Genomic DNA, 24,645 nt, shown 5'->3' with positions numbered 1-24,645 from the left:
AACATATTTCTTTTTCAGACTTAACATGTAAATGAATATTTGTAAACATTTTTATATTGAGAGTGTGACAATTACTGTAATAATATAGATTAATATCATGATTTAATTTACCACAGATAAAATTCTTCCATGTTTGGCTAAAATAAAACATTCAAATCTATCACTGTGTATGTGTGAGACAGACAAACGAGGCAAGAAATGCACCCATAAAATGTCTTTTATTTTGTTTTCTTCCCACAACAAAATGTCTACAAAAGCGATAAAATATAGAATTTAACAAAAATCACTTCAGACCTTCACATGGTATATACATCTCAAAGGAGGACTCGGTAAAGGCCCTGCATAGCTCTGAACTTCAACCCATTCTGATCCATCACATGTGGGTGTTTGTGGCTTTCTTCAATGCAAATGCAAGCATGCACACAGACCCACACACTTTCATTCTCGTGTGAAAATGAAAACCGTTCGCATAGTACGGCTCATGAAATGATAGTAGAGTCAGAGTTCAGAGTCTGGCAGAGTCCCCTCTCACCAAAATGAAAAAAGCATAAAATGTAAAAACGGTTCCTTGGAGTTCCCCTTTTTGATTGGTTTCTCAAGTAAACTCACACAGTAAAGCATCTATGCCCCACTCTGCCAATCCTTCCTCTCCTCACTAGCTATGGCACTTTGAAAACAAAAAAAAAGTTTCCATCTTTTTTTTTTTTTTTTCTTGTATTTTTTTTGTTTTGTTAGTCCTGTGTAAAAGAGGTTCTGTAGCCCGAGTACCTTTTAGATTTTCGGTTACAGATTGCTACATTTTGTTTTATTTGCTCTTGCTGGGACGCAAAGACATTCTAAACAATAAATTAACAATTGTCAACACTACTTCAATTGCACGCATGTGTAATGCATCAAGAAAGTTTACAAAGCATTGGTAGAGCAAACATCATCTCACTCTCATTGTTTCTCTGTCTCTCTCTCTCTCTCACACACACACACACACACACACACACACACACACACATACATGCTCGTACAGGTTTTCTCAGGAAAGGGAGAAGGAGGTTTGGGGTGGAGTGTATCTGACTAAGTGTAGGAAATGCATTTCAAACCAAGTGTATTAAAAATGTATGCGCAGATTTGTCAGAGCCATCACATAGAATGACGACTGCTTTTTATTGTGCGCTCTGCGGTGTCAGTCTGTGTTGATGGAGTGGTAAAGGCGCATGATGCGTTCAGCCCCTCACACTGAACAGGCTACTCCATAACATTCAGAATAGATTACCCTCCCCACATCGTTCCCTCCCTCCCGCCGCAGGTTAAGGGTCTCTGATCCGGTTCAATAAGGCCAGTTCAGAAAGGGCCGTTCACTGACTGGTATAACCAATTCACACATTCAAAGGTTGCAAAAAAAAAATCAGACATTTCAATTTGAACAACATATTTGACTATATAAATTGATTGTGTATAAATAAGAACATTTTATTTAAAAAGTCTTTCAGATTGTGAAAAAAATTAGCTTTGAATTGACTGAATTGATGTGGAATTTGCCCTAACCCCATCGTCCACCCTGCCAATAATCCCACCCACGAAAACCCACAATATCATGAGAAGAGAAAACACAAATAAGCCCCAAATGTTTCATTGCAATGAAACGTCATGCAAATAGAACAGAACAACAATAGGCTAATAGTAATAGAAGAATAGTAGTCATAATAAGAACAATAATAATAGTAAATAGTAATAAAATAAAAAATAATCTTACAATGCAAACATGACAGTAGTAAATGCCTCCAGTTCTTATTGCTACAGTATCTTACTTACAGTGTTGCGTTGCCACTCGCTCTTGCCAGCACATCCCCTCTCACAACCCCATCCCACCCCTCTGTTTCACAGTCTAACAAGGGAAAATAAAAACATCACACACAAAAACTTCATTTTCAGAGTTGGAATTCACTGTCCCAGGGGTGTTGTGATGGCGCTTGATTCACAGCTTACTAGTGGACTTCCCACACTGTCCCGAAAGCAGCAAAATAAGTCGTAAACATGAGTGTACAGTGGTGACGAGCACACTGATATAGAGAATATATTTTTTTTTTGTTTTTTGTTTCTTCTTGTGCTACGTAATAATGCTTGTCATATAGTCTGGGCACTAAAGAGATTTGGACAGTGAATTCATGCTCTATACACACATACATACACACAGACACACACTTATCAAAGCCTTGTCTGGGCAGATTCCATTGCCAGCATACGTTGGTGGCATATGCCATTTTTTTTTTTATCTCAAAAAGTAATTCTTTTATAATTACATTTTTGTAAATTTGCAAAAATATTAAATGCAAAGTCAGAAAAAGAGCTGCTCCCTGAGAGATGCTGTGTAGTGCATCAAGCCTTAATGAGCAAGTGATTGTCTTAAAGAGTCACTGGCCTCCGATCTGGGGTAGGATCAGGGGTTGAAACAAGGATCCCGGGCTTTGGAGGAACCTGTGAGTTGATCACTGAGAGGTAGCAGTGACCTGACTTGGATGTAGAGCAGAGCACTAATTTGATAGATCTGATGCTCATTCCTGTGCTATCAACGTAGTTTTGTTCACCACATGGAGAAAAACATGTACGTTAAGATGAAAATGTAAACTGAAAAGTGTTTTTTTTAATGTTAAGAAATGCATAAGTAGTCTGTGTCTATGCATATGGCAAGTTGAAGATTTGGCCATTGTGTAATGTCTTCAGTTTTTGTGCATAAATAAAACTAAAGTTCAGAAATATAATCATAGTAGTTCAATCTGAGGTAAAAGTAAGTGCTGTCCCTCTGCAGTAAACTATAAGATCACACATGCTCACATCTATTTAATGTTGTGTGTGTTAATGTGTGATGTTAGGCTTAAACCAAATCCACTCAGTAAAATGATCATTTTTGTCAAGTAATAAGGTAACAGCTTGATTAATGTTGTGTTTTTTTCTAGAGTGTAAGGTGTTATTTTGGTAAATAGCTCATTTTTAAAGGAAGCTCTTCAGTTGTACTTTAAGACTTGCTAAAACTCAAATCATAGATCTCTTAACAAAAATAATGCAGATTGTGACATAATCAGATGAAATAAATGCCCAGTAAAAGCGGTATGATTTTACACAGTGGCCAAATGCTAATCAGTGTAACATAAAGGTAGAAAAAACATTTAAATTTCTCTCTGTAAGTGCTAATAAATATGAAATGACTAACAAAGAACAAACAAATTGATTGTCTATCACAGTTTTCCTGTATGAATTGATTGTTAATGTAATATTGCAGTTTTTACATGTTGTTATAGATCATCAGAGGCTAATCTATGGTTTTTTTCACATGTGGAAATCAGTGCTCTGTGTATGTCCTAACCCCAGATCATATCGCGTCATATAAGAAACACGGAATGAGTGCCATCTGTAGAGATGATTAGCAGAGATTATTCAATTAGTGCATTCTAGTTAAAATTGCTACCCTGTTTTGAACAGCTGAAAAATAGGAAAGGAGAGGATTAAGATCAGAAAGGCAGTATGAAAGTTATTGCTCTTTAGAGAAAAAGGGTCCTTCATATTCATAGCCTGGAGTGATTGACATCCATGGACTGGATTGTGCAAATAGTGATGGGAGGGATGAGGGCATAGAGCACTCATACAGGTCTTTGAAGATTGGAAAGTTGTAAGTTAAATTCAAGTTTGTTTTCAGTTTTTTGATTTTATCTATTTAGTGGAATTTCTATTCACTTATGTCTGCCGAAATCTCAAGGCCCAAATACATAAGGAAATAAGGGGCAAGGTGAGGGGAATTTGGGAAGGGGTTGGGTTTATTGTGAGGTCCTAGTTTCTGATTGTTGTTTCTGGTTGATTGTTCAAAAGCGGTCCAGCTTTTATTGGACATCATTATTGCAGCGACAAAAAAAAGATTAATAGGACGGCAAATCTGCCCAATTCTTTTTCTTGCAAAATAGAATATTTATGTATACATCTTCACCTTGAAAAGTAGTAGCCATTATTTTCTTTTAAAATCCTTCATATGCTCTCTTTACATTTCTATAAGTTCTCATCAGAAGGATGCAGTACCTTCTTTACATATGAACAAAATCCAGACAAGGCTTCTATATTATCAACAAACCCGAATCGACTCCTGTTTTTACCCAATAGTCTTTTACAAGTCTCAACTTTACAAATTCTGTACACAAGAAACTATCAAATAAAATAAAAACACATAGACAAGGTATAGTCAGCCGCAGTGGACTGATGTATATTTAAATTAGGACTAACTTATTTTAACAGAACAAGAAGTAATACTGGAATCCGCTCTGCACTAGAAGAATATCTACAATAGCTTCGCTAAATCCACAGTTCCCTCCCCCATCCAGCCTCTTCATCTTCACAACTTCATCATGTGAAAAAAAAAAATCAAACAAACGAAAAGATTTTTTTCAAAGTTAAAACAAATTAACTTACCCATTTTTTTTAAAGATTGACAGCTTAAAATTGTTCCTAGTTTTTTTTTTTTAAAGTCTGTACATTTCTGGTCAGTCAGTTCAGTTCAGGAGACAGGAGGAAGCCCCGCTCAGGTTGTGGCTTGGGGCGCGTTTCATTTATATATACATTCTTCAGACTGTATCGGTGAACAGGATGGGATAAGTGCTGGACATTCCTAGTATTGTTGGCGGTAACTGTAAGTTTCTGGCAGATGACTCCTCACCCCCCAGTCTGAAATGAGACTGGGGTAGCTCTGGAGTATGTGGTTGCCATGACGATGACATAGTCGACACCACCGCTGTCGTCCTGTCAGACGCCGTGGTTGTCTTATTTTCTTGGTCTTCCACTGACTCTGTTTGTTGCAGTGGGACCACAGGCAGTCACTTGGGCATGGCCATGGCAGAGTTGGGGTCGGGATTGAAGAGTTCTTTGTAGAGTGGAGGGAAGAGGACGTTGACTGTTTCTGGGTGGAGCTGCTGGAAGGCCTGGAGCTCCTCGGTGTGGAGCGTACACAGGGCTGACAACGTTGGAATACGGCTGATCAACTGTCAGACAAGGGGAAAAGACAAAAGGAAAAGATTAGATAAGTTTATTGAAGTGCTGAGCTTCTGATGTTTCATTTCTGCACCTCTCCTTGAAACCAGAGGCTGCCATCTGCATCTGACTCATCTGTCTTCTCTCACTACAAAGTCTCTGCCTACCTTAGCCAATGCGTCTTCATCCATGTGGTTCTTCTGCATAATGTGCTGCAGAGCAAAGTAGATCTTCTCCTGGAGCTTCTGGACTTTCCGGGGCTCCATTAGCCATGGCCGATCTGGGAAGGAAATAATCAATAAGGCCAGTTCAGAAATGATCAAACAGTGTTTATTTTTTAATGTTAATGCTGGTTAGATTTCTGGTTTGTATGGACTTAAAACTTGGACTGTGTTGGTTTTTATATTGGCAGAGCTAAATTAAGACGATGAAGTGAAGATGAAGATGATGAGGCTGCGTATTACAGACAAATGTAAACAGTGACTATCTTGTTTAGCTACCAACTAAGTACACGCGTTGCTTTTTTTATTATAGGAAAATTAGGCGATGTTCACTGACCTGTGGAAATGAGTACAGCTGCGGAGAACAGAGCGATCTCCTCCTCTGTCAGCTGCAGTGAACACAAACTCTTGGCAAAGTCAAACACTGCACTCACTAAGTCATCACAACCTTGGAGGGAAACAGAAGAAGAGAGGACAGGGAAGGGCAGACAAAAAAGAGATTTTCATTATACTTATTCTGGTCATGTATGTGCAGAGCAACAAAAACACCTCAAAGGGTAGAGGATTTTTTTCATTTCAGTTTTTGCATTTTCCTCCCATGTTTTTCAATTTCGATTGGCCTTTCTTCCTAAATTATACCAAGATGAAATGTAGAGGTAGCAATGTCTTACCTAGAGCTTTGAACATCTGCATGCCTCCGTATTTCCCTTCAAAGAGCACGGTGTTGTTGAGAGGGTTGAATGCCCTGCACATCCTTACCAAGACTACCTCCAAACAACCTGGAAGAACCGCAAAGAGAGAGGGAGACTGTTTGAGTTTGACAGTGATTTTGAGGCTGATATATTGAAAACAAGGCAAATAGTAGAATATGAAACTACATAACTGCTTTCTCTCTGAACTACATTTTCATCCTGGACAGTCTAGTTGACTCACCTGACTTGAGCAGGAGGATCTGGTCATTCTGGCACAGTTCCATGAACCCTGAGATGCGCTTGGCGAACTCCACCACGTACTGGATTGCATGGGTGATCTGAATGGCACACTGCTGCCACAGCACGTCCCGGGGCTGAAATCAAAGACATTCAGTATGTTCACAAATGGTGTTTGTCTGTTCCATCATTTGTAATTGTGCAAGCTGTGCTGAGAAATCACCTCATAGCATTGCACATTAATGGCCAATAATATATTAAACACAGAAGTATACTGTGAGTAAAAATGAATACAGCTGAAAACTACACAGGACATTGTAAAAATCCAATGTTTTTCACATCCCACACATGGGGATGGTGTCACAACATAAAACCTCACCTTGCTCTGGTACATCTTGACCTCTTCATAGGAGTGTGTCTGCCAGGCTAGCTGCTGCAGCTCCTCTGTCGTGTACTGACATGTCTCCAGGTGGGACTTGATGATATTCTGAGCAATACGGTCTGGAAGAAGGGATTGTTTCTTTATTTATTTATTCCTTATCATACAGTGTGTTCATACATTTCTCACTTCATTTATACATTTGATACAGTGGTGTATGGTACGTATAAATGTAGGGCTGCAGCAGTATACCAACCAAAAGTGTACATGTAATCTGCACATTATACTGTAGATACTATGGACCCTATGCATTCAAAAGTATATTTAAAAGGAGAAAAAGGCACCTTCAAGCATTTTTTCTTTGCTATGCATCTACCGCTTAAGTTGGCAATTCCTCGGATTTGTGCTAAGTTCTTAATTGTAACTTGTGCTAACAGCCTGAGCTGTACATACAGTCAGTAATATGACACCTCATCAGCTAGCTGTGTAAGCCTGTCTGACCTCTTCTGCACTGAGATTAGCACTGACTCACGGCCTCTACCAGGATAACTTTGTGGGTAACTGTTCATTTTCCATGTACGTGTTTCATGCAGACTTTGAATGATGAACCAGTGTTCTTTCAAATGGAGCAAAATATCATGCAGTCTTTACCGAGCTCTCCCATGCTGACGTTATTGGGTCCCAGTTGACTGTCCTGGTAGCCTCCGTAGCTGAACAGGTTGGGTACTGGCGTCAGGTCATACACCGGCTCCTGCTTAATGTGCTTCATGCCTGACATGTCCAAACCCGACTGGTCTGGAGACGGCTGGGTGGAATCCATCCCATAATATCCTCCTGGGACTCCAGCTCCATTGCCATGGCCACCCTTTGGCAGCTCAATGACATGCCCATTGGCGTAGGTGCCCCCAATCTCATGGTTAAGGGTGGACAGTCCGTTGGTTAAGCTGGATGAGTAAACACGTGCCAGAGCTTCTGCTTCACCTGTCTGCTGCTGCCGCTGCTCCTGCAGTCGTGCCTGGTGCTTCTGGACCTCTGCGTACAGACTGTCACGTTGCTTCTTGGACATGCGGCCAAATTTTACCGCTGGGAAAATAATGGAGACAAAATTTTTAAAACATCATCAAACTATCATAATCCTCTAGCTTCTAAAGGTAGCATAAAACAGTTAAAAGTATTAATATTACATTTTAAAAAGTCAGACAAACAGTGAATGTGATACTATAGTTCTCCCATATGTATGCATACTTATAGAATCTGCATGTACTTACGTGTACACTCATGCACCACACTTGATAAAACATGTGAATGATGATTTTTTTTTTTTTACTGATATAGAAATACAGTAGGTATCAATATTCTGGGCCTCACCATCTCTAGACATTCCTAGGGCAAGACATTTCTGCAGGCGGCAGTGTTGGCAGCGGTTGCGGTTTGTTCTGTCGATGAGGCAGTTCCTCTGGCGGGGGCAGGAGTAGGATGCATTGTTCTGCTGACTCCGTCTGAAGAAACCCTGGTTACATGTCAAAAGAGAGGGTGAATACAGACTTACAGGTATCAGAATGTTCAAGAGTGCACAATTTCTGAGCAAAACAAACCAAACAGGCTTTTATATTATATTAAGATCATCAGTGTACGAAGTCTCACCTTACATCCCTCGCATGTTATGACTCCATAGTGGATACCTGATGATTTGTCTCCGCAGATTTTGCATGGTATAACTTCGATTTGGGCTGCAAGAAAAAATAGAAGAAAGAAAAGATGTGTGTTAGAAAAGTGAGATGAAGTAAAACACATTTGACAGGACGCTGAGTTTTGTTTCCTAGGGTTGAACAACTGCTTCAGTTACCTCACCTTACCAATTTTTAGACCTCAGTTGGTGGGCTAATTTGAGGTTAAAAAAAAACACATAACCTGGTTGGCTGCAGCATCTGTCTGAGGTTACAGTGTGTGTATCTGTGTGCAGGCAAAGTATGTGTGCAATCTCAGAGAACAACTTCACAAGGGCACCATGACATCTGGACTTTCTGTATGTCTTTTTTAGTTTTTCTAATGACTGGGACATCGAGGACTACATACGTGCACACACATACACACATAGGTGACAGGACAGCATTAATTGTGTTTGTGTGTTTCTGAAGGAGAGACCCCTGCAGGTTTGAAAGGTTCCCCATAATGAGAAAAGAGGTTATATCACTGAAGGACCACACATGCCCTTTGACTGTCTTTCTTTTTCTCTCTCTCTCTCTCACACACACACACACACACACACACACACACACACAACCTTTCTAGTGGTGTTTTCACTATTTAGTTTTTCCACAAATTTACTAATTTAACTACTTTTCATTTACTTTAAAGTGTTACTCACTGTGTATAGGCAGCTCCATGAACAGTCACAAACCAAAGGCACGAAATATGAGAAATAGAAACTAGCTCAGTGTAACGTACAGAAGCACCTGTCGCTGGTGTCTTTGAACATATTATCTATAGTATATTGAAAGAGAAAGCCGCAGTTCCTGATAAGAGATATGGGATCGATGTAGAGGTAGGCAGGTATGTCTGCTGAGATGGCACACTCCATAAAGAGATTAGACAGCCCATCTAATCCTAAATTATTTCCCTACGAGCTGGTTCTGCTGAGCAGTGGCTTAGCCACAGCTGAAATAGCCATTCAACATTAATCTCCTTGCATGGTCCCGCCTTTAGGAAGTTCTACAAGTTTTATTAACTTTCAAATAAGTTCTTAAATAGATAAAGTAAACAGCCAGAATGGAAAATACAAGTTTTTCAGTTGTATATTGCACTTTGCATGAATTTTGCCTAATCGATCCCCATAAAGAACTATATAGAACTCGCACTGCGCAACTGCTGGTTGTTCTTCATTATTGTGTATTTGCAGAGAGTAATTATGCCTGAATTGTGTTTGCGTGTGTTCCTGTATGCATGTCTGAGTATTTTTTGCATGTATGTGTGTGCACACTGAAGTGTATTTGACTGTGGGTTTGTATGTATGTGCAGACAATAGTTAGATAGTTATCTGTGAGTGTGCATATAAATTGTAAATATACATATATATACATTGTAAAAAAAAAAACATATATACATTGAAAATATACATATATATGTTCATAAAGTAAATGTCTGTGGAGGAGTGAGTGTGCAGTATATATAATTGGATAATCCTATATGAGGATCAATGGAGACAGTTCTGTCTGTGTAAGCGACTGAGCAGGTACAGGACAGTGACTGCTGTTGATACACTGTATGCTCCACTTGCACCTTAGGGGCTTAAACTGCTTCATGCTTAAAATATGTTTAAATATCTTTTAAAGCACACACAGATACTGGTCTGTGAAGCTGATTCTCACTAGCTGATTCACATGAATGTACTGTGCTGTATTGTCATTACATAGACACTGTTGAACAGCACAGGTTGTCCATACTGAGGAGGGGAAGGGGGGATATAGAAATAATGATGAAATGGTTAGAGAAACAATGAATATTATAGAGCCATGAAATAACTCCCTCACATAGCCATTGATTTGTTCTTCCTTCCATTCATTCACTTGCCTATCTGCCCCCTAGTGGCCAACAAGAGGCATGAAAATGTCACAGACTACCAGTCTATACTGCTGGACTTTGTGACCATGCCTATGATTTAATGCAATGCTATCTTTATGGTTGTCAGTCAAAATGTGAACAGTCCCTTTATTTGTCTCTTGTCATTTGATAATTTACATACAGTCCCTCAAACCCAACAATAGATCATTGTGTCCCGTCACAGTTGATTGTCTGTGAATGAGTGACCTATGGGTGGGGTGCCATTATGACACACACCTTTTGACTGCGTGCTAAAGGTAGCATAGCTCACACTGTGAGTTCTGGTGCGGGCTCAAGATGCTGACCCATTTCCACCGATTCCCACCCAACTAGCTCCAAACTGGGTCAGAGCAGAGCACCGGACTGGGACGATACACAGACTACACATACAGTACACAGAGCTGTCAATGAACGTGGCCCACAACATGCTATTTATAGTCTATAAAACAGGTCAGTTGCGGCCGCGACACGGCTGTTATCAACAGACCACATTTGAGCAGTAAACAGAAGACAGGACAACAGTGCATCAGCAATGAGTCTTATGTGCTTCATTCTTTGCTCTTAACAATCCTCTTACTTTTTGCTGTTGTTACTGTTTATCACGTACTTTGTGTTCAGCCCACACTTGCCTCTGCAATGTGGATATACATACTTATTATTTTTGTAGATTTTTAGAAAAGGTTCTTTGCAGTTTTTCTACCTCAGAGGAGTGAGTGTTTACTGTTTCTCTCCAGTGATTACAGTGTATCTTCTCAGCATTTCTTTTTACCCCATGGGAGATTGTACTCTTCTTTGTATCGCATAATTATGCCCAAAGGAGCATGGGCGTGTGGGCATGTGCATTGTTTCAGTGTGTGTTTGTGTTGCAGAGAGGGTTTGAGCGAGTGTTTCACAAATAAAGAAATTTATGGATGTGTACATGTCTATGTGTGTTTGTGAATGTGGGTGTGTGCATTGTTGAGTGTGCCTGTGTGCGTTTGCGCTCATAGCCAGCGGGGACTGTCAGGTAGGATATAGGGAGACGGTCATGACAGCATTGCCGTTGCCAGGGTGACCACCCACTCTCTGCACTCGTCTGGCTGTCACAGCGATGATGTGCTAGGCTGTCACACTCTTAAGGGAAGTGATGTCATCGATGTATCATTGCTGTTTGTCCTGTCGTGCTCTCTCACCAGTGGAGGCTTTGTGAATTGTTCACCAAAGGACTCCCACTTCCACATCCAGTCAACAATACATGCTTCTGCTGCCTTGTTACATTTTAGCAGCAGTGGTGGATTATGGTAGAATTATGACGTTTTATGTGTTGGGTGTATAGAGGAGTCTGTGTTCTTATTGTTTTCAAAGTCAGGATGTATTATAATGCATTTTGGGTATTTAATTTCATGGTTTCAAATTGCAAAAGAAAACTTAAAGTCTCAAAGTTTCAGTGAAAGTGAATGTCTAAAAGAGTAAAACTACAGAGCAAATGCAAATATTCCCCTGTCCTCTCTTCATAGGCATCCATTTCAAAACAAAACCTTAGTGCTACAAAAAAAAAAAAAAAAAAAGCCAGCCATTTCTGTTTTATTGGGAGAGTACTTTGCTTCCAGCTACATGCCTTTCACAGAGGTGGGCGGGACTTCTCTCCAACCTGAGGTGACCCAGTCCGAGCTGAGTGACTGACAGCGTCCTCAGCCAGCGGAAGCGTGAGTGTTATCCTGAGGTTGTTATGTAAGAGCGGGAGTGCAACGCTGGCGATTCCTCAGCTAAGAGGAGGATCAGGCCCGCACACAATCTCTTGAGAGAGAGAAAAAGATAGATAAAGAGAACTAGAGAGGGATCTTAGGAAGAACAAGGCGAAGATAGCTGTTGTATTGCACTCTACAGTGAACATTTGCACATGTGCACGTGTGTGTGGCTGATTGTGGCCATGAGGGCTGTATTGCGCTGGCACGTGTGTTATGATAATTGATTTTTAATGAAGTGAGGATCTCCTGTGTATTTCCTGGGCTGGCCTTCTCTCTAAATAGAGTCCTAATTATCTACATTGCACTGCAGAAAAAAAGCAGCAGCCTAGCACCAATATCTTAGCAATACTTTGTCTAAAGCACAAGTAGCTCATAGTCTGGGTTAAGAGTTATGAACATACATGCATACACACACTGACACATACAGATTGACATAACCATTTAAAAGGGCATTTTCCTTATACTAGTAATGTAGCAGCAAATTAACTCCACTAGGTGTGCTATACATTAGTAGTTTCTCTCTCTCTCTCTCTCTCTCTCTCTCTCTCTCTCTCTCTCTCTCTCTCTCTCTCTCTCTCTCTCTCTCTCTCTCTCTAATTCTCTCTTAGTCCCTGTGTGTGTGTGTGTGTGTGTGTGTGTGTGTGTGTGTGTAGTTTCCAAAAGGGGCAGACTGGACATGCATGTTTCATTTATTCAGCCTGCGGAATGGGGCTGCAAGAGAAAAAAAGACCCAAAGCAACACACACACACACACACACACACATATATACACATAAAAATGGCATGCAGTAAGAATAACATTTTCTGTGTACAGTAGAAGGTGGTGCTGTGGAGTCACAGCTTATGGAACATTTCAAATCACTTTCTATCATAACTTTTGCCAATGTAAGGCACTTCAGAAATGCAAACACGACTCCTACTGTAGTCCCATGGGTTGATTTGTTGGGGATGGATGTGGGTGGTTTCTCCACTTCATTAAAAATATGCACAGCTTCTTCCCAGTTAACTAGATATCTTCTGGGAAAATGAAGGAGATCAGCACTTTACCCCCCACCCTCCTTGTTAAATTTGAACAACGCTGGCGCCGGTCTTAGATGTCTATACACTGTGAATTATGCTATCACTGTTCGCCATTCACTCCGCTTCAGACTTTTTTTCATTTGTCTCTGAGTGTTCCTCCGCGCTGTAAGTGGCTGTGTGACTCGGAAATCATTTCAGTTTCTGTATTTCATGATCTATTTCCATCTCTCAGCGTAACTCTGTCTTCCCTGTCTTCCCTGTCTCATAGAGCTTAGAGGAGAAACAAGAGTCTTTTTTTTTCTTCTTCCCCCTGCCAATGATGAAAAACACTGAGAAAACTTTTAGTGGTGTGATCGCTGAGTGGATTAACACACACAGCTGGGAATAGCGTACAGCAGTGCTGCTTGGGTTATCTCCCCTGTGTCTCCCTGTCATGTTTTCACATCATACTGTCCCATTAAAATCAATGAAGTGCTGCCACTGCATATGGATTCAAACGGACTTGTGCTATGTGCTGTCTTACTTTTCTGAATTTCCTATCTGTTTTTACTGTCTGAAACATCTATAAAAACTTTGAAGACTGGTGGACTATCTGCTCTCCTTAAAATAAATAAAGAGCACTTCATTCACTTTCATCTGCTTTCCATACTGTACGTCTTCTTCACTTCTCTTTGTGATTCACACATCTCAATATTTACCATAGATGGCATTATCATCAATACAATTGACGGCTATGCATCTATAACTGTATAAGTTTTGCACATTTTTAATTCTCGAGCCAACACTGAACCAATACAATAACATTTTCAGTACAATGTTTTTTCTCCAAATCCCCTTTTTGCATTAAAGAAAAGAAGACAAACTTCTCACCTGTTAAATGTTAACACACAGAAGCAGCAATATATGAACTTTTCCTTAATAAAGATCTGTCTAAATTTGGTAATTATATATATATATATATATATATATGTATATGTATATAAATATATGGCAAGTACTCATTGCATTCAATGCCAACTTTCGGAACCTGACACTACCAAACAATATTAACATTTGAACCAGGCCCTATATGAATGTGTATTACATTGGATTTGCTTCTTAAAAATTCTTATGCATAAACGTGATACTTTGTTTGACATGTTTTGATTGATAACGTCACTGCTGTTCAATCAGTTGCTCTTCCACTGTGTATTTAGTATCAGCTTAAACAGCAGTGAACTGAAAGCCAGCAGTCATCATCCCTGACTAAAACATCCAGGTCTGACTTTCTTAATAAACATGACACTGACATACTAATAAGACCCCTCCTCTGTAATATAACGTGACACAGTCCTGTAGTGGTTCTATCTTTGTTTGTTTGTACAGTGTGCTGTGCTGTGTGTAATAATAATAATCATAATGCCATGCAACGGGCCCATCTCCCCTCCCCCATCTCCATCCCTCGCCGCCAAGCATGTCTTTGTCCACTTTGTAATATAGATAGTCACACTGTTGCTGCATGAGCATACATGTTACTACCCCCAACCTCCACTTTTCCCATCAGTGCATCATCATCAACCCCCCTCCCACACTTTACCAACGCTACTGTCCTCTCTTCCTCACGCACACACACATACATACAAACAGTCAGAAAAACAACTTTTGCCCTCCCCCATGCTGTATGTCAGAGGGCATGAGCTTGTCCAGCTTGCCATGTGGCCCCAAAGCACTCTGGGTAATTGCTCAGATAGCAGGTCTGGGATCAGCTGTGGTTTGCTCTTCGAATATTGTGCTGCGGCATGATTGGACACCACGGAGAGGGAACAGAAGGGGGCCGCTGGCTGTCATCCAGTGCATCGATTCACATGCACAGGCACACACACACACACACATACGCACACATATGCGACACGTTCAGACATGCCTGAATGCATACATTACTGCAAACTGCTTTTTGAAAAAGCAGACTTAACAGTATGATTTCTATGCTTGCCCCCTTATCCCCTGACACACAAAAGCACACACACACACACATATACACACACAGTCTCCCACCCAGTGCAGCATGTGTCCTCAGATGGATAAGAGAAGAAGGAGGCGTGGGAAAAAATCCACAGGGTAAACCCAACCCCTACGTGAACACACACACACATATACACACACACAGTCTGCCCATCTGCCTCCTCAGATCTGCCTCTCATGGTCACTGTACACACAGGCGTACACTCACACTCCAACCCCCTAGGTGACCTGTAGGACCCTGGCGGCCTTTGACCTTTCTTTAAGGACTGAGAGAGTTCATCAGAGTGGAAGGAAAGAGTCCAAGTGTGAGAGGTCTGCATCTGGTCATTACCGTCCTGAAATCAGCCATGAGAAAGCAAGCGCCCACACATACACACACACACACACACACACACACACACACACACACACACACACAGCTCCCTCTTAAATGTCTCATTCCCACTCTCACACCTTTAATCTCATGTTAGCAGAGATGCATGTGTGCACACTGAGCTGTTAAAATAAACACTATGACATTCATATTTTGTTTGTGTGAAGGGAATCAGTGAACATAAGAATATGTTTACACACACACACACACAGAGATCCTGTCGTTTCCTTCCCGAGGTGAGAAAATAATGTTTTGTTGGCGTTGGCTATGTCCACATCCTCCCTTAACCGTACGCTCCTCCTCCTATGGTGTTTCACTTGAGCCTAATTGTAGATGACAGTGTGTGTGTGTGTGTTTGTGTGTGTGTGTGCGTCTTTGAGGGGGAAGGGAGAGGAAAGGTGGCTATCCCAGCGAGGCATACAGAGTGTAGAGAGAGAAATAGAAAGAGAGAGACATCCATGAAGAGACTGAAAACTGCTTTCAATTCTTACATAAGGTGTAGAGAAATTTGCCCTCGGTTTTGTTAAGAGTCACATCCTTGATAGTGACAGTCGGTGGGCAGTCAGATAAAATCAGGAAACAGGAGCATCAACATAAGTGAGGCTGAGTGGACTTTAAAGCATTAATGAAGAGAGCAGCACTTAGTGTGAATAGCTGACAATTAAATCACTGAGAGAGGGATGGAAACAGTGTCAGTGTGAATGCTTGTTTCAAACTCTAACAAAAAAAACAAAAATAGATTGCCTTTGAGTTTGATTGTGATTTGTGTGTGCCTGCCTAGATTTAATCAAGTCCTCTACTTATGCACAATTTTGAGGCTCTTTACTAAAATATTGTACTTTATTACTATTTATTATTATGTTTTATTGACTCCACTATATATATATATATATATATGAAAAGCTATAGTACAACTAAGGTTACTTTGCAGATATTTTACACACAAAACAAAAGATTAAACTAGTATAAAGCAGTTAAAATTGTGGACCGCACATTCATGTATGGTCCAATTGACATCAATGGTCATGCATTTATATATAAAATTATAATTAGATGCAATATAATATATGGTTGATGGGGCGTCAGCACTCCAATGAGTGCTTTTATATTTAACCTGAAGTACATTTTGCTGATATTACCTATGCACTTTTACTTACTTGCTTTCATTGATAATTTTGCATGTTATAGCCAAATAACTGCTTACAGTATGCCTCACCTTACTGCCAGCCATTTAAGCCTGCAAAAAAGTATGATACTAATTTCCTATTCTTTCAGAAGTAGATGTTATAATGATACATCTATCCTTTAATTATGATGTAGTATTTTACACTGTGGTAATACTGCTACTTGAGTTCTTCCACCACTGGTTGGTTTATACATTACTTTGAGAGAAAGAGGCTGTCTGCTTGAGAGTGAACGAGAGCACATGAATGCGTTCCCGTTTCCGAGTCGATGTGTGTTTTAAACGGTTCGAATGTATTTGTGTCTGTCTGTTTAAGCGAGTGTGTGAGCATGCATGCATGTGTGCGAGTGTATGTGTGTGTCCTCTCCCAGGGATGGCCGCTAATAGCTCGCCTCGGGCAACAATTTAACTCAGCCTAACAAGGTTCTCCCCAAAGTGGCCCCAGGGGCATCTCTCACAGAGGCAAATTGATCACAAAGACTACCACAGCTCTACTCGGCCCAGCCAGCTCTGCTCTTCACCTGCTCTCACTCTCTCTCTCTCTCTCTCTCTCTCTCTCTCTCTCTCTCTCTCTCTCACTCTCTCACTCTCTCTCCCTCCCTCTCTCCCTCTTTCTCTCTCTCTCCCTCTCTCTCTCTTCCCCCCTCTCTAGTGGAATGATTTAACAGAATGCGTTATGAACATCGAGAGTCGAGAGAGCAAAAGCAGCAGCCACCTTAGTTTCATAATTGCATTCTCTTTGTGAGTGACAGGAGACCTCATGTCAACAGCCGCGGCTTTAGGACACACACACACACACACACACACGTCAGCACACACACACGCACACACGTCAGCACACGCACACACTCACGGGTTTAAAGAGGTAACTCAGGTTTGGACGCAGAGTGAAAGAGAGAGAGAGAGAGGAGTGTGGAGAGAAAGAAACATAGACCTAATAAGAGTCTCTTCAATGGGATTACAAGTACTAAAACAGGCTAATCTTTGTCATTAAGAAAAGATGCAGAAGGCTAAGGCATATTATAGGCTTATTGTTACTAGTACGTGCTACGCACCTGCCAACACTGAACACCTTCACAGAGAAAAAGCATTTAGCAACATGCTCTTAGAATAAGGTAGCTAATATAAATGAAGTGCCTGTTTTGCACATGTATTTTAGCTATGGGAAGACAAATGCTGCTGACTCATGCAACCTAGTTATAAATGACTTTTTTTTTTTGGTAGATAATTCAAATTTGCAGATGCAGGATTTTCATGTATAAAGTAAAGGCAGGAATGGTACACTGACACATGCTAACATTATATGGACTAATCTGCTTTGAGTGTTAACTAAAGTCTACTTGGTAGTTTGCAAGTATGGACTTTGGATACTACTATTACAGACACCGGCGTTATTCATTGCTAAGGGCAGCTACAGTATGCAAATGTAATCGGAAGACAGGATAGTTGTATGATCATCTATTGTTTGTGTGAGTGTACAGATGTGTCACTGCAATTTACTGTTTTATCCTCTTTTCTGGCCTCTTCCTTTTGCACAAACACACACACACTCTCTGCTCAAACACACATTCACACATGCACGATTGCACTATTATATAACTCTTAAGTCTCTCTCTCTCTCTTTCTTGCTCATTCATTCATTCACTCCCATTCTCCCTTCTACCCTTTTTCTGTTTATCTCCTGCTCTTTAATTTGAATTTGTGATTTATTCACCTCACAGATTCTCAAATCAGTTCTCCACCCCCAAGTAGATACAAAAAAAAGTCCAGAAAAAAGGATAAGGAGATGATTTCACTCCCGAGGGGAATGAAATGAAGGAGAAAACAATATTCTTTGAAAGAAAGAACCTAATACAAATACATTTCATATCACGTTTTTGTTTTGTATTGCTTCTGAAAGAATCGGATTAACTGTCCAACGTGCTATTATCTCCTGCATTAGTTCAATAGCAGCTCTTCTACTTGGCAAGTACTTAGTTGAAACCAGAGTTGAGCAGAGCAGGTGAACATGATCTCTGACTTTGGACTATCAAACAGTGCACTTCTCTACAAAAATCAGCATCTGTGCCTGAGCATGCAAAGCATCTGTGGGTCAGGATATGAGCGTGCTATCTCTGTTCATATGTTAGTTTCTGCGTTTAATGAGCGCAGTCAGCCTCTTCCCCCGGCTTTTACTTCAATGTAAATCGGAGGAAAATGTGAATATTGAATATCATTGTACCTCCATTGAGACATGCTGCCTTCATGGATGAGTAAAACTGACAAAACAGAAGGAGCTGTCAGAGGACTCTATGACTTCAAGGCAGATTTAGAATTTAGGAGTGGTTCAGGCTGAAATCCCTCCCGGCTAAGATAAAGTGGAGACACAAACCAAAGCGTGCCGTATAGCCCACGCTTTGTGTGTATAAAGATTAAAAAAGAGAAAGAGAGGGAGAGAATTGACTGAAGAAAAAAAAAATGTTCGCCTCAACTCCCCCAGACAGCCGCAGAGGGATAAAACCAACATGCAGTGCACGCTGAGCACATGCTAAACAAACACGGGCTATGATAGCAGCTCAGTGCGACCACAGGACTGCCATGCGGGCCACACACACACACACACACACATGAACACACACAGCATGGCGGGATGTTTTTTGTAGACGCCTTAAAAAAAGGTCAGGCAGACACACGAGGTGAGGAGGAGACTGCGGGTATCTGTCAGACAGGTGTACTGACAGTGGGAAGTGAGTCCTGAATGTGTGTGTGTGTGTGTGTGTGTGTGTGTGTGTGTGTGTGTGTGTGTGTTGCAACACCACTCTAGCGGTACCTCAGTCAGTCAGTAGGGCTGTGTTGAGGGATTAACAGTGTGGCCTGCATAGGCTTGGGGTAATCTCTCCTCTCTTCTTACATAACACTGGACCATTAGTCAGCACAAACACACAATAAACAACACAATCAACAACCACAAGGCTGACAACACATGCCCAGATAACACTGCAAACCACAGATGCACTGGGTCCAGGTGCCCGCTATTGTGAGCAAAAAATAATGCTATGGTTACGATGGAGAAGAGTGATTTGGTGACAAAAGCTGAGCACTAACCTGCTGTTTGTGACTGACAGAAGGTGCTGCTGGCCCCCAGTTAGGCTTCTTTATTAATCAGTATGAAATATATCACTTCATACTCTGGTGTAGTTGTTCATTGTTGGGTGATTTCAGCCAACTTTAGGTTATGCAATATACTGTACAGACTTCCTTTTCATGTTTTTCTCCATCTATCTGGACAAAATTGTAATGCTTTTTACACTTTTAATATAAAAATAATCAAAAGAAAAGAAAAGAAAGAAAACAGGAACATTTTGGAGCAAACATTACATCAACAAAACATACTTATAATACATTAACTTGAGAACATGTAAAATGACTGCCTTTAGACCTCTGTCTGAAAGAGACACACATTTAGCGTTATAGGTCAAGTAACGCTATCTGAATTATGTGCCATAGATTTAGCTATGTAAACAGACTGCTTCCGCTGGCTTTGACTAAAAATTGATCCTGGGATGCTTTAGGATCGGACAAATCAATGCTCACACAAGCCTCCAAAGCAAAGCAGGATGGGACTAATTCTATTGGCATGAGGCCGTCATGCGTAGTATTGGAGCTGTTTCTGTGTGTGTGTGTGTGTGTGTGTGTGTGTGTGTGTGTGTGTGTGTGTGTGTGTGTGTGTGCGTGTGCGTGTGCGTGTGTGTGCATGCATGCGTTGTCAGTAAAGCTCTCAGCGTTTCTGTGTGAGCACAGGAGAGGGAGCATACAAACCACTGTAGGTAAATAAAGTTTTTGACACTGGTTGTCACCATCACCACAGTTTCATGGACTATTTGGTTAATGGCTCTTTTGACACAGCTTGTCACCTCACTAGTTTATTGCTATCTTTTCCCATGGTGAAAGAGTGTGAGGGACTGTGATTGACACATATCGCTAACAGAGGAGATCAAATGGTGCTCTGAGCTCCCTCCTCCTCCGTTCCTCCCTCCATCTCTGAACTCTTTGACCTGTCTGAGCTGGCTGCATCCATTCGGCTTACTAGTAATACAAATCATGCAGGCTAATGGGAATGAGTATAAGAGTCCCAACTACTAACATACAAAATCTATATCTTCCTTATGTTTGTGTTATTATGGATGCATGTGTTTGTTTGTTTGTTTGTGTGTGAACACATTTGGTTGTCATCATCTCAGTAGAGGCACTGAGCTCATATCGATTAGCACTAAATGCAACATTTGCTAGGAGGGAGATAATGTTTGGATGGCCTAAGCTTCATTCTCTGTTTGCATAATAGTATATTTCATTAGGCTCATTTATGATATTCAGTTACTGTGATTAATATTATTGATAATATGACTAAACTAGATTCATATCATTTTTGCTGAGCTCTTTATTTTGAGGGGCTATTTAGTGACAGTAAAACTTTGCTAACGCTAAAACTCTCTACCACGATAAAGATTTATTTTATTATGTAACTTTTTTGTTCGATTTATTGAAGAACACTCATTCATAATCCTGCTCATGTCGCTGTTGAAAATACAAAAATAATTATCCTGTTTAGAACATCCTACACAGCCATATTGGAAAAAAAACAACAACACAATGCTCCATTTTCTGAGTTGAAGAAAAGGACCTGATGATATTATTCTATCTGTGATTTCTCTGGCTTGTCCTCGCCGGCTGATGGGGTGACATCATCTTCGGTCAGGGCTTCAGGAGTTGTGGCTATTGTTAAATGATAATTACCACAGCTCATGAGGGGCCTCTATTTTTTATAACCTTGTGGTTGTGAGCACATTTCTCTGTAAGGGCAGCCGAGACTCCACACACACACACACACACACACAGGTTGAGAGTGGGGGCCGTGCGGCCCACACTGATTTAATTCTATCTGACAAAACCCTTTGGGGCGTGCAGAGGGAGAGAGGAAGATGGAGAGAGGGAGAAAGAGAGAGAGAGACATGGAGAAAGAGGGGTGAGAGAGACGCTTCAGGGGCCTCTTCTGCCAACAGCGGCTATAAAGTGGAAGCTGGAGCTTTCTGGATACCCCCCAAAGCCTCCCATGCACGAGAGTGGTCGCGAGGCCCATTAAAATGTGGATAAAATACAAGGTGCATGACAGAAGAGTTTTCTATGGTATAACATAGAGCAAGAGAAGAGAGGTGGGGGGAGTTTGGCCTTCTCATGGTTTTTCTTGCCCAAGGTCTGATGACCTGAAGCTGAGGTAGCAGAAAGCTTTATATGACATTCAAACACAAAAAACATTACAGAAAACAGACAGATAGATAGATAGATAGATAGATAGATAGATGCAATTTCAGCTACATGTCTGAACATTTATTTATATTTAAAATAATATAATAAAAATGAAGTCACTAACCCATCAGAACAAAATTGCTGAATATCATTATAATAATATATCATTATAATTAATAATCAGGTTAATAACAACGTTTACTAAATAATAATAATGACCAATGATTTATGTTTACACACAATCTGAACACAGTATTACTTCTATAAAACTATGCATCTGATTACAATATGGCCAAAGTCAGGTTTAATAAGTCAGTAAACGTGTGTTTTAATTCATTTTAAATGCAAGCTGCATCTTGATTTTATAATATTAATTTCCCACAAATGTATAGTGCTGCGCAATTCAATTGTTTAAGTGAAGTTTCGACTGTCTGGATATTACATGTGGGACAACATTTTTTTTTACAGTCGCTTTTTTCTTTTTCTTCCAACTTGCAACGAACAGAAATGTAGATATCTCTGTGAATTAGGTTGGCCCTTTCTAGTGTCAAACAGGGACAGCAGAGGTTCACTCAGTTAAAAACAGATTAATTTATAAATAAGTTCAAGATCATCCATGTTGCAACTTTGCGTCAGCGGGTAATTGCACAACGTCAAGAACGGTAAATAAAACAAATCCAAAAACACAACTGCCAACGACCAGAGTGCACATAGGAAAATATTAATGTCCACTTATAAACAGCAAATACTAACTGAAGACAAACGAAAAAAAACGCATAGCCTAAATTAGACTTTAATTGAATTTACACAAAACTACAAGGACAGGCTTAGTGAGAGTGGAATGAGCTGTGTTAACCTGTGTGTGCGTGTGTGTGTATGTGTGTGTGTGTGTGTGTGTGTGTGTGTGTGTGTGTGTGTGTGTGTGTGTATGTGTGTGTTTGTGTGTGTGTTTGTGTTCAGGACGACATTGACGTTGAATTTTAACATCCCCGGCGCGGTGCAGAGCATGGAGGAAATGGGTTAGTAGAGCGCGTGAAAAGTAGCTCTGAAACATTCAATAAAGTTTTATCTCCCAAAACCCAAAACAATATTGATAAAGTTTGATTTTTTGCACATCATCTGCTGACAGCCTATCTACAATTGAAGTTGGTGTGTGTGTGAAGTGACGCTCAAATGGTTAAAATCTTAATTAGAAAATATCATGCGCCACTTTTAATTTCACTGACTCCACTGGCTTTACGCATGAATTTGCAGAACTGTAGATTACTGTAGGGCCTATTCCACACACATAAACGCACACTCAGACTCAAAGACTCAAAACACACACACACAATGAGAGATCAAAATAAACTTTTCATACATTTAAGCCATAGTATAAAGTGGCAAATAAAGCAGCGTATAATCCAACCATAAACCCTCAGGCTGGCAGCGATAAAGTGACAAAAACAGCTTTGCAGCTAATAAGAAATCTCCCAGAATAAACTTGCAAGGGCAAATCTGGGATAAAAATCTGGCGTGTTATGTGTGTGTGTGTGTGTATGTGTGTGTGTGTGTGTGTGTGTGTGTGTGTTTAGCGGGATGAAGCTTGGGGAAAGTGCGGTGGTGTTTGGAGCAGTGGGATGGTCTTACCTCGCATGGTGTTGGCGTTGCTGGAGCTGGTGCTGAGGCTCGCTTCCCAAAGCAGCAGTCATGAAGAAACAAACATAAACACTTAAAAAAAGGGGGGGGGGGCGTCGTTGGGGCAAGATCCTCGGTTAAAAATAACAACGCAAAGACAGTTGATGATCTGCGTCGACGTCCACTGGCTGCCCTGAGTGGAGGCGTCTCTGCGCTAAAAGCATCCCAGACCTAGGCGCATGGAGGCGGGCTGAGGTTGGTCGGTGAGTCGGTCGTTGCGCTCTGGTCGTGTGGTCGCTTTTCTCATGACATCTGCGCTCTCACCTCTATGGGAGGGTTTCACTGTTTTCTGCGGGGCTGAGGGAGGGAAGAGCGTATAGGAGAGGCTTTACCCGGCGGCCCGGATTGGACTGGAGCACTTTCCGCTCCTCCCACTCTCTCCTGCTCAGCCTCCAGCCTGGAGCCTGCACATACACACACACACACACACATACACACAGCCTGAGCGCACTCTACCGCTACAGTACACAGACAGCGCAAAGTTTTTACTGTCACCTTCCACATTTAATCAAGCCCTTGCAATTTCGATTATTTCCATGCATGCACAATAGAAATGTGAACTTTATTGAGCTCTCATATCCAGGAAACTATTCAAATCTGTCTGCTTATAGTGAGAAGAGATTATCCATTCCTCCTTATCCCAATATTTTAAAGACAATTTATAAAATAATGTGGAAATATGTTTTTATAAAAGGATAAAAAATGAAAATGAGACTTAAATCAACACTGTAAACTAAATGATATAGATAAGAGACAGAGAGAAGACAGGGCTGCATTTGTTTTCATGAGTTCAAGTGATTTTAGGTGGTGTGTGCACAGGGTGGTTCTCATGCTTCATTTCAATAAAAGAAAAGATGATAAATTATAAAAATGTTTCAAAATGTTGATCAAAGAGCTGAACTACTGACTGCAAAGACTTCAGAGTGATACTGACAGTTATATAGCACTGGAGGTGAAAGTACGAAAAGTCAGTATCGAGCATCACAGACCCTATAATAAGTACAAAATAGTAAAATTGAAAAAAATAGATAGTAAATTATATTTATTAGAGCACTCAAGGTGCATATATTTAGTCCTTGTCGAAATGTCATTAAAATACTAAAATAAGTGATATTTAGTTGGTGTAACACTGCAGCATATAGTACAACTACGGCATGCATGGGTTGTCACATAATCATTTTTAACATGAAAAAAATATGATATGTGTGATATGTGCAGTAAATATATGTCTGAATTATTGCAGTAAAACTG

General features: G+C 40.6%; 1 protein-coding gene across 1 annotated transcript; it reads right to left on the bottom strand.

Annotated features, from left to right (window-relative positions):
- Nucleotides 1-199: 199 nt before the first annotated feature.
- rorb (RAR-related orphan receptor B) lies at nt 200-23,619 on the bottom strand. The gene is made up of 10 exons (XM_053325922.1): nt 23,347-23,619; nt 8,175-8,260; nt 7,899-8,040; nt 7,182-7,613; nt 6,531-6,652; nt 6,156-6,288; nt 5,894-6,001; nt 5,560-5,670; nt 5,169-5,281; nt 200-5,012 (listed from the first exon to the last, which is right to left on the bottom strand). The coding sequence occupies exons 1-10, from the start codon at nt 23,351-23,353 to the stop codon at nt 4,848-4,850; spliced, it is 1,419 nt and encodes a 472-aa protein (XP_053181897.1). The 5' UTR covers nt 23,354-23,619; the 3' UTR covers nt 200-4,847.
- Between the last annotated feature and the right edge of the window lie 1,026 nt (nt 23,620-24,645).

This window comes from Scomber japonicus, chromosome 9 (genome assembly GCF_027409825.1).
Source record: "Scomber japonicus isolate fScoJap1 chromosome 9, fScoJap1.pri, whole genome shotgun sequence".
Classification (NCBI taxonomy): Eukaryota; Metazoa; Chordata; class Actinopteri; order Scombriformes; family Scombridae; genus Scomber; species Scomber japonicus.
This window is presented reverse-complemented; position numbering and strand designations above follow the sequence as displayed.